At 34.4% G+C, this 11,917-nt stretch overlaps 1 protein-coding gene across 1 annotated transcript; it reads left to right on the top strand.

The window, feature by feature from the left end:
• The first annotated feature begins 8,631 nt into the window (after positions 1-8,631).
• MC4R (melanocortin 4 receptor) lies at positions 8,632-10,278 on the top strand. The gene has a single exon (XM_074202908.1). It carries the CDS (start codon positions 9,025-9,027, stop codon positions 10,030-10,032), a length of 1,008 nt encoding a protein of 335 aa, XP_074059009.1. The 5' UTR covers positions 8,632-9,024; the 3' UTR covers positions 10,033-10,278.
• Positions 10,279-11,917: the final 1,639 nt, after the last annotated feature.

The following is an 11,917-nucleotide window of genomic DNA, read 5'->3' as shown; positions in this document are numbered from 1 at the left end:
AATCTTAGGTAGTATTCAATTATAATAAAGAAATATGGTACAAAGTAAAGCCTTCTGAACCTAAGACCTGGTCCAAATCTGGACTCTGTAGTTGACTAGCTGCATGATATTGGGAAACTCATGTAAATAGCCCAAGACATAGTTTCCTTCTCTGTAAAATGGAATTAATAAAGTTTCCACTACTTACCTCATGGAGTCATGTTGATGAAGGTGTTTTACAATCCATAAAATATGATAGACACATGAGTTATCATTCAAATCTCATACACTTTGCTCTCTTTCACATACTCTGAATTCCAAGCAAAATAATCTATTTCCTGCTCCACACAGAGGTTCATCTCCTACCTCTTTGACTTTGCACAGACTAACATTAATCTCTGTGCTAAGAATATTCTGAAATGTTCCTTAGCCTCACTTCTACCTCTAGAAATTCCTAATCCCTTCAAGTAACATCTCTCCTATAGAAGGCTTTCACAACCACTACCAATCATTAGTTCTCTCACTGCTCAATTATGTTTTATGATTTTTATATTGACATCTTTGTGTGCATGTTGTTTTTACATGATAATATGAGTTCTTTTGAGTCTAGCACAGTAACTCCTTAATAAAGATTGTTTAACTTGAACTGAATCAACTCAAATTAAATTAAATTGAGAGAGAAAATAAACCATCTAGGTTTAAGTTGCTTTTGAAACTCTCTGAAATCTATAGTTGGGGAATATCCATATATAATGACTTTTAGAGTTATGTCTAATGTTTTAAGAAAAAAGTTGAATGATAAAATTTAAAATGAATGAAAAAGGGGTGATAATTATTATCCAGTATCATTTTTAATACTGTGTGAGTCAAGACATTTCAGTGTAAGTTGCTTTCATATTTCAATGTTTTTCACGTTGAAAATTTACAGAACTGGGGGGGAACTAATTCAAATTAATTTAGAACAATGAATCTCTGATACTGCTTTCTATTTACATGAAATTATAAAATAAGTTACTCTATTAATATTTCCTCCCTATAATATCATTTTGTTGCATCTGGAAAACATGCTATGAGTCTTAGATGCTCTTTATTATAAGAAATCAAGAATTTGTTCATTTTTGTGATTTGTTTTTATATAGCTTAATGAAAAATATGGTTTGTCATAGATTCAGAATAAATTACTATTTCATACTTCAAGGATCTGTGATTATATCAACAAATTCTATCAAAGATATAGATCAAAGTGCCTTGAAGGTTGAAACAGTCTTTGATAATTCTTGTAGTTGAATAATTCATCACCTATAGCCAAGTTGATGATGAATATTCCTGAGTTTAGCTATATAGATCTTTGAGCCATTTACATTTAGACTGTCATCCTACCCATCAGAATTTCAATAACACTAATAGCTAGTATTTATATAGCACTTTAATATTTGCAAAGTGCTTTACAAATACTATTTAATTTTTCTTTGGTTAACAACCCTAGCTTTTCTGTTTGTTATTAACCTAACTGCACAGAAGAAGAAACTGAATGAGATAAGAACTAAGTGATTTTTCTAGGTCTACACAAGCTAATAAGTTGAACTCAAATCTTCCTCATTCCTTGTTTATTCCTTTTTTTTCAATGATAGCTCCTAGTTGCTTCTGTATCTAAAGGCATTCCAGGAAGACCAGACTTTCTATTACTTGATAATTCGGGTTCAACTTCCCACCAAGGTAGTATACAGAGATAAAATCTAGTGCTTGGGTTTCTTCCCACTTGGTTGAATACTCTCATATACTAAAGAGTGTTAGATAATAATGTCTAGTCATAATAAACTTTAAATGGAAGCTAGATAGCAGAGTGGACAGAGCACTGAGGCTGGAATCAGGAAAACCTGAGTTGAAATTTAACCTCAGACACTTACTAATCTGTTTGCCCCAGTTTCCTGTAAAATGAGAATAATAGCATCTACCTTCCAAGGTTATTTAGAGGATTAAATGCTTAGCACAGTGAATGGCATATGGTGGTACTTAATATTTTTTCTTTACTATATTAAAATAATTACACCCAAATAATTATGTTTTCCTGGTGATTGGAGGAGCCATAAAATAAATTTTTTAAAGGATCCTTGTAACTCCAATCTTTCAAGGGAAATAACAGAATTTCACCATATATATCTTTATCCTCATTGCCAGTTTAAAAGCAACTGATCTGAGATTAGCAGTTCCTAATTTTCCCTTTCTGTTTAATTTCCTATAGGGTTGGGGGCTTCTTTATGGGTTTAAGACTCAGGAAGGACTTCTAGACATTCAAAAATAGTTTAAAGTCCAAACATAATTCCAGGGAATGCAAAATTCCTGAGTACAATCATATAAATAGGACTTTTACAGATGTTCAAAAAGAACACACTAAATAGAAATGAGAAATACTAAAACCATTAAAAAAAAACTTTAAATAGGATTTCTCAGGAATTAGAAGAAATAATCATAAAAGGACCCAGTTGCTTTTACTTTCATTTTAACAAACAAAAATATAAGAACCATTACAAGACACTATGGGCATCAAATTTTAAGTTAAGTTAGCCAGGTTCAAATCCCAGCTCTAACATGTACTATCAATTCACTTAATTTTTCTGGGTTTGAGTTTCCTCATCTATAAAAGATAATAATCATTGTAGTACTTATCTCAAAAGCTTATTGTAAGGAGGAATCTTTGTAAACCTGAAAGTGAATGCTTATTTGCTTTTCTGGGCACTAAGGAGCTTATAAACTATAGTCTATAGCTTCAAAAAGTTTACAGACATTTCAAAGACAGATGAAAAATACACAAATGATATTTATTTTAAAATCAAATTCATCAATAATAAACATCTATTCAATCAGCTACCATGTGCAAGACTGGATGTGACTAAAATGTAGTCTAAAAGTAAATTGTGTTCCTACTTCAATAATTCAATAAGTGTTTGATCTCATCAGTACAAGTTAATTTCCAGTGTCAACAATCACAGTCCATCCACTAATTCTTATCCCAGACTCTTGTCCACATATTTCCATAAATCCTCTGCAGAACATCCCACAATGTGCTGGAGACCTTCCTTTTTGTGTCATAAATGGAGCCTATGGTGAGCTACTTAAAACCCATGTGACCAAACCTTTCTGGGTCTCAGTTTATTCATTTATAAAAAAGTTACATTAGGTAACCCATAAAGTCCCTTTTAGCTATAAATCTAACTATAAATCTAACACTACTCACAGCTGTGATCTCAGTTTACCCAATATTTCCAATAAATGTTTATTCAACCTTTTCTTGATGATAGAGATAATTCATTCACCACCTTCCCTACAAAGAGTTGGAAACATTTTCTTTACAACTTTTATCCCCTGCTCCTAATTATGCCCTTTGGAACTTACCAGAACAAGTCTAATCCCTCTCTTTCATGATGGCGATTCAAGTACCAGAAGAGAGATGCAATGATCCTCCTTGGTCTTTTTTCTTCTAAGCTAACCCATCTCCTGTTTCCTTCAATCAATGTTCAAATGAAATTTAACTTTAGCACCTTGGTTGTTCTCTTTTGGTTACTCATTTATCAATGTGTCTTCTAAATATGGAACCCTGGGCTGAACATAATGCCCCAGATGTGATTAGAAGGCAGAGTAAAAGAGAATTTTTACATCTTTAGCTCTAAACACCATGCTTATCTCAATGCAAACTAATATCACATCAGTTTATTTTGGCTGGAATATTTTGCCAATGTCTCACATTGAGTGCATAGCCCAATAAAAAGAAGATCTTTTTTCTGGTAAATTTCTGTTTGATGATAACTATATGCTAATCTCCCACTCTTGGGCTAGTTATTCCTTAAAAGATATTGAAACCAATCTTGAAACCTGTTTGATACAAGATAGAGGCTTGGATCATTGATATCACTTCTTTGTTTCTTAAGTACAAGATAATGACAAAGAGTGTCAGAAGTGTTTGAATGCTTGATGAGTGGACTATAATGGGCAACTAAGGAAAGGTAGCTTCACTTAGCTACATCAATTTGGAGTATACTCAGTACACATCTTAGCAATATCCTATTGAAATGATCAAATAAATCTCCTTCAATATATAACATAAACTATTAGAAAATTGTCCTGAATCAATCAAGAGCATGCCTTTCTATCCATACCCTCTCAAAATGTAAATTAATATTATTAAATTTTACTTTATTAGATTTGACCCAATATTCTAGTTCAGTAGTAACAAATTCAACTAGAAAAGATAGCTACTAAGCCAAACATAAGGATCTCTGTGTGCTGCATAGGTACTTAGAAAACCACAAACTACTATTCTTCATGTTTTATTGTTTTTATTTATTTTTTTAAATATTTTCTTATTATAGTTTAATCTGGCTCAGGCAAATTGTTGTCCCATGTGGCCTGAGTGTTTTATGCTTCTCTTCTAAACTGAATCCTGAAGATCATTAAATGTGTCAACTGTAATTCTCAATTTCATATCAGGAGCAAGATTGTAGGGGGTTTTGAATATCAAAGAGGTTTGAACTTTATTTGTCAAATTAAAGAAGATTTTTGAGAAGGGAATAACAATGAAAATATTATTTTGATAATATTGGTCAAGAAAAAAATGTGTAGAAGATATTATTAAATGAAGGTTGGAAAGTTTTAACCTATGTTACGTAATGAGGACTTACACTAATGCTATGGGTAATGAAAAAGAAAAGTTATTTTAAGAAAAAAATTAAGGGGCAGCTAGGTGGAATAGTGGATAGAGAACTGGCCCTGGAGTCAAGAGGACTTGAGTTCAAATTTGACCTCAGATACTTAATAATTGCCTAGCTGTGTGACCTTGGGCAAATCACTTAACCCCATTGCCTTAATTTTTTTTTAAAAAAAAGAAAAAATTAGTATGATTTGGTGACTTACTAAATATGGACCTCTAAGAAAAGGAAATTCAATTTTGAGACATGATGATGGGTGGAGGAGGGACAATGTTCATGTTGGTCTTAAGATAAAACATATGAAAAAGAGAAGCTGGTTTTTAAGGGAAGGTAATGAATTTATTGTGTACATTCATCTTACTAAGGTTCACTAAAAAAACGAGGGACTTAATTGAAAAAAGGACTTATTGTGTTCGAGATTTCAGATATTAAAACATGAGACTGCTAGATTCTAGAAAGAGTTGCATATGATGACCCTTTATCTACTTGCTTTGTGGATTAATTCAGTCCTTTAAAAAGTACATAATTTCCACAATGCTTAAGAAAATATGTGCTCAGGAAGCAAAGCTTCCTATAATGGTAATGTGCTAAATGGCTTCGATGGGAGTCCAGGATTCATAGAGAGTAATGTAGAGAATCTAGGTCAGAATGTACTTATATCAAATGTGTACTTATATCAAAAGTAAGAAAAATAGTCTTCCATTCAATGTTAATGAGAAAGGGCACTTTGAAGATCATTATAACTAAATAGGTTTGGTCTGAGTTGGGTGATAGGTTGGGGGCAGACAATAACTATGTAGAAGCAGTGTTTGAAAATTATAAACCAATAAAAATAGATTTGTTTAGAAGAGGTGTGTCTTTTCTTGGAATCTGTTAGCAGTATGTACAGCCAAATCTCAATTGTAAAACAGCTGTTTGTCCACTTTTTGAATTACTCACCAGAATCTATTCCTTCATTTGGTCTAAGTTAATTTATTGTCCCATAGAGTGAGAAAGGGAAACAACTCAGTCAAATTTGTTCATGCTGGTTATCTGCAAAGGATTGGGAAAGGAACAAGGCTGATGCAATTTTCTAAATGAGATAAAGATTTGAATTTATGAATTTTAAAAAAGAAAATAATTATTAAATTTATTGCAATGCTCCATCATGTCATGAAAGTTTAATGGGAGAGAGGAAAGCAGAAACTGGCTAATAGGACTCTCAAACTTTGACCATACGCAGTGATTTGCCCATTGTATACCCATGTGGAGGTTCAGCATGTGTAACAGAAAGGCCCTACTTGCTAGTTCTTTGTTTTCAAAGATATTACATTCTACACAATTACTGAACAATTCTTACCTGCTGAGATGGAACTGGTCTTAATATAAAATACTCCTACTTAGACAACTCAGTTCTCATTCCTATATGGTTGTGTTGCAATGAGGAATTAAGAACTGTTGTCATACTCTGTAGTATGGGGAGAGAGACTTAACCCTAGAAGTCTATTCTCTGAACCTTGACCAACATGTGGCCCATTAACAAAGACTTACTTTTGCTTCTCTCTCCATTGCATTCATTCCTTACTACCTTAGATGAAGGAGCATGGAGACAAATTGTATTAGGGAATACCTTATTTGCTTCAAATGTTTGGAAGTGTTGGCGCTAGAATTTCACTGTTGGGAGTTCATGTCAAAGTATGCAGACATCTTAGCCTGGTGAGGAACAAAGTCCCTAGGAACTTGCTTCACTTAGCCTAGCAATGGATCAAACATCAAGATGCTGGTTTCTACAAATAATGGAATAATTTTGTCCATGGGCTATGTCATATCTTGACATTAATTTGATGGGTGAATGTTCTTAGTAACCACTTTAATTATGAATACATTCTTCCAAGGATCTGAGGGAAAGTGTACCTTTAGGATTTGGGGGTGGGGAATATTTTTATTTCTGTACTTATTATATTTTCTCAGTAAATATAACTTTGGAAAAGTTAATTGATATTAATTTGATTAAATGATATCAAGGTGCTACTCACTCTTGATTAATTGTGTTTGGAAGAATTCTCTTGAAAGGGAATGGAACCATTAGGAAAAAACTCCAATTTCCTCAGAAGTATTTCTAGTCTTAAGAGGGAATATTGCCTTATTAGGGGATACAAACTGGACAACGACATTTGGCATAAGGACTCCTAACAATTAACTATGCTTCTTAAGACACAACATTCCAATGAGAATGGAAGTTGGGTAAGGAGCCCTATAGCTTATTAGCAGTACAAAGGTGATATTTATTTTTCCTGGCCTAGAGCACATGCTAATAAGATCCTAATAAGCTAAAATAGTTCAAAGTACAGGTACAGGGGTAGCTAGTGGATAGAGTACCAGGACTCGAATCAAGAAAGCCTATCTTCCTGAGTTCAAACTTAGTGCCACTTATTAGTTGTGTGACCTGGCCAAGTCCCTTATCTCTATTTGCCTTAGAGAAGGAAATGGGAAAGCACTCCAGTATCTTTGCCAAGAAAAACCAAGAAATGGAGTCACAAGGAGCTGAACATAATTAAACAACAACAACAATGCAGGAATAGATGTAATTCAAGGATCAAACTAGTTAAGTTCAGAAAGGCTCATCATCTGAGAATTAGCCACCAAGTAAGTAATGGATTTCTTATTTACCAAAAAGAAAAAAAGTCTACAAAGGCATAGGGGGGCGTTAAATTTTTCATTTATAGAAAACATCCCTGCCTGCTACTGAATTTCTTTCATTTCTTTTATACCTCCTTCCAACAAAGGCTCTTCCAAATATATTGATCTGTCCTTAAGCCTAGCATGGAACCCTTCCCTCACCCACTTAGTTGAATATCTCCCTTCATATTTACAAAAACATGTTACTCAACTTTTGAGACAGATGTGAGACTTGTAGTTCAAAATGAAGGAACAAGACCATTAAAAAACAAACAAACATTGCAGGAATTCTATTAAACTGGAAAGACAAATGTCCCTTTACCATTCAAAACCACCTTGAGAAAAGAATTTCTAAAATCTTATGATAGAAAATAGTGAATCACTGCTCTTTTACTTGTCTAAATATGCTTTTTAAGTACTTTAATATTTAATATTCAGTGGGCCACTTCCTTTCCCACCACTCAATAATTCTTAAGGTTGACTGATAATCTTCATTTTAAAAATAGCATAAATTGTCAGATTAATGAATTTGTCTTTTTTCTCTGATTGTAGACTTTATATATATATATATACATACATATCTATATTAAATAAGTAATATTTGAATGTTTTGAAATATACTGAAAGGCACTTTCAGCTGGCATAACAAGAACTATCTGTCTGAACAATGTAATATTTCTGCATATAACTGCCTGCATAATAATTCAGTGATTTGTTGCCATATTCTTCAGTTATGACAGTTTTGTCTTAGGGATACAACCTTTTAAAAAAGAAAGATATTATTTCCCATCCATTCCAAAATACTTCATAATTCAGAGAGATACATAAGACATAAGGGGAAGGAGCAAATGGACACATCAGCCAAATGATCACCAGGTCCATTTTAGGCATACAAAACAGCATGCTTTGCAAATGGCATGCCTGTGGAAAAAATGATAGAACCACTTAGGGGCAGGAAATTATATTGTTGCTTTGAAGTGACTTGGGGAGGAGTGTGATAGTACAAAGTGTTCCCTAAAGATCCAAGTTACTTAGTCTCAAAACTTGAGAAAGCAAAATAAATCTCTCATACCCCTTTTGCTTCTTGATTCCAGGAGCGGCTGGATCCAAACCTGTTTGGCCAGGCAATTTGTCTCTCTGAAATATAATCAGCATCACGCTGTACTTCAGTTGTATTGGTTGGACTGCAAAGAGAAGGAGGAGCATGCCCTAAACCCCCCTTTTTTCTCCCTCTACACACCATAAAAATCAGCAACCCGCATGCATAGCTTCTATCATTCGGCATGATGCCTGCACTTGATGATAGTTTCCAACGGGCAGCATTTCACATTAGCATGCCCACCCTCGGCTCTCTCTGTGAAACAGCGGATTCTAAGAAAAAAAAATGATCTTGAAAAGGATCGAATAAATAAGGCTTAAGAAAAAGCTTAAGGGAGAAGGGGGGGAAGAAGATGTGAACAACTAAAGCTCTTTGCAGCTGAGACAGAAACTAATTAAACTTCGGCAACGATGCTCAGAATTGATCCTAAAGGAAACTAGAACTGCTCTTAAAAATACGGGAGACATGCCACTGATTGCCAAGACCATCTTCTGACTTACCTTGAGGGACTAGAGAAAAGTCCCTCAGAAGAGACTAAAGGTATATAAGCAATTTCAGAAGGAGTTTGACTAAGCTCTTTCCAAAATGAACGTCACATCAAATGAATTCTACTACCATGGAATGCACCCCTCTCTCCACTTCTGGAACCACAGTTACGTCTTGCACAGCAGTGCCAATGATTCCCTCGGCAAAGGCTACCTGGACAGGGGCTGCTACGAACAACTTTTTGTCTCTCCTGAGGTATTTGTCACCCTGGGCATCATCAGTTTGTTGGAGAACATCCTAGTGATTGTGGCAATCGCCAAGAACAAGAACCTCCACTCTCCCATGTACTTTTTCATCTGTAGCTTGGCCGTAGCTGACATGCTGGTGAGCGTCTCCAATGGATCAGAGACTATTGTCATTACCCTGCTAAACAGTACTGACACTGATGCACAAAGTTTCACAGTGAACATTGATAATGTCATTGACTCAGTGATTTGTAGCTCTCTGCTTGCCTCTATTTGCAGCCTGCTTTCTATTGCAGTGGACAGGTACTTTACTATCTTCTATGCTCTCCAATACCATAATATCATGACAGTTAGGCGGGTTGGGATCATCATCACTTGTATATGGGCAGCTTGTACAGTGTCAGGCATATTGTTTATCATTTACTCAGACAGTAGTGCTGTCATCATCTGTCTCATTAGTACATTCTTCACCATGCTAGCTCTCATGGCTTCTCTCTATGTCCACATGTTCCTGATGGCCCGACTTCACATTAAGAGGATTGCAGTTCTCCCTGGCACAGGCAGTGTCCGCCAAGGGGCCAACATGAAAGGGGCTATTACCTTGACCATACTGATAGGAGTTTTTGTTGTTTGCTGGGCCCCCTTTTTCCTCCACCTGATTTTCTATATTGCATGTCCCCAAAATCCATACTGTGTATGTTTCATGTCCCATTTTAACTTTTATCTCATCCTCATCATGTGTAATTCCATTATTGATCCACTTATCTATGCTCTCCGAAGTCAAGAATTAAGGAAAACCTTCAAGGAGATCATCTGTTGTTATACTCTTGGAGGTCCTTGTGATTTGTCTGGCAGATATTAAAAACACTTCAAGACCTTTATTTAATTCTCCAAAGAGTTTTCTCAATAGAGCCTGTACTGTTTGCTTCACAAGCAGCTTTCTGTATAGTCTGTGACTTGTTCAGTGTGCATGTTCTATGTGACTTTAACGTTCAGTTTGTAAAACAAAAACAAAACAAACTTCAGACTGTAATTTATTTTCAAAGTGAAAAAAATATACTAATCTCTAACTATTTCTGTCCAAATGCCATAACTTTTGAGATGTAACAATATGCTAATTTTTTGTTCTCTGTATTTAAAAAAGTACAAATTTATTTAAAATGTCATATGCATAGTTTATTCATGTAACCAATAAAAAAATTCACTCGCATCATGGTGGACTCCAGTAATTGCTAATATTTATTACACAGTACTTTAAAGTATTGATTTGAATTGGGCAGAAAAGCATTTTGAAATGTGAAACTGCATTAGTTAGACAGGTTACCCCATCACAGAAAGAATGAGTGATGTAAGAAAAATCTTCTCCTCCTTCTGTTAAAAGTTTATTTTCTTTTTAACAAAAGCTCTCTAAGACTACCCAGGAAAAGAAGTAGAAAGCCTTTTGAGTGCCAAAACAATTAGCCTCTTAAAAGATGGAAGGAATATATCAATTTAGGTACATACTTTCATTTCTTCAATGAAATTGTCTGATTGTGAAGCTGCTGACTGGGTCCTTGGAACACACAGGGTGCCAGTTCATACTCTTATGCTCGTCTTTTGCTTCCAACCACTAAGGAAGTTGTGATCTCTGATTTTATTTAATGTAGTGAGGGTATCCTGCAGAGGCCACTAGAAAACAAAGACTTCAGATATAACAATTTTCCTATTTGCCCATCAGAAACCAACTGTCAATATCAATTTCTGCAAAATATGATGATAAACAAGAAGCTTGGTGTTCTCTGACATCTTATCACTGTGGATTGGAGCCAGTTTCCCGAAAGCTAAAGGGGTCCTTGGACAAAATCTTCATCCCCAAAATGACCATATATATCTGAATTGAAAAGTAAATGACTTATTTTGGATCCATTTCCTCACTCATGAGAATCTGCAAAGGGGTTTCAATGAGCATAATATACTTACAAGCCTGTTTGAAGAGCATGTAACTTTAACTGGGGGGGTGGGGGAGTAGAGAGATATCTGGGACAAAGAACATACAAACACAAAATTCTCCCAAATTTTCATAGTAGGAGTCCTTAGCCTTTCTGTGTATCATTCATGAATTGTTTTTGCAGTCAGATGAAACTTATGGATCTTTCTCAGGATAATATTTTTAATAGTAATAATTTTTAAGAAATAACTTTTATTGAATTTTATCAAACGATATTTTTTTAAAACAGAAGTTCACATTGGGGAACTTTCTGGTGGAAAACTGATCAGTCTCCCAGATAAGGGAATATAATATGATGAATTATGTAATTCATTTTAGGCTATACTGAAATACAAATAGCTAAAGCAGACTATAGAAGAGCACATTTGAAATCACTGCATCATTTAAATTCAAGGATTTTTGATACATTTCAGCATTCAGGCATGGAGATACAATTTTAATAGTGACAAAGGTACAATAAAAATGAGAAGTTATAGTTGAGTTCAAGTTTTAAGTTAAAATTGATTTTATGGCTGGAGCCTAGTTGCTAAAGGAATTTTTCTATATTTGGAGTACAATTGAAATATGAATTTAAAAATAAAATAGGAATGACTCTTAGTCAAAACTGTGAGAATGAAGTATTGATATATAATTGTGAACATTCATTTGTATATCTTGATTATATATATATATATATATATATACACATATACATACACATATATTTGAAATTCCTCAAGCTTAAGGTGGAGAAAAACAATATAAAATGATATTGCACTCC

The sequence above is a fragment of the Macrotis lagotis genome, chromosome X (genome assembly GCF_037893015.1).
Source record: "Macrotis lagotis isolate mMagLag1 chromosome X, bilby.v1.9.chrom.fasta, whole genome shotgun sequence".
NCBI lineage: Eukaryota > Metazoa > Chordata > Mammalia > Peramelemorphia > Peramelidae > Macrotis > Macrotis lagotis.
The sequence above is the reverse complement of the archived record's forward strand: the minus strand, read 5'-3'. Positions and strand labels throughout refer to the sequence as shown.

Coding starts and splice junctions, on each gene's coding strand:
- MC4R (XM_074202908.1), top strand. CDS start 9,025: ATGAACGTCACATCAAATGAATTCTACTACCATGGAATGCACCCCTCT.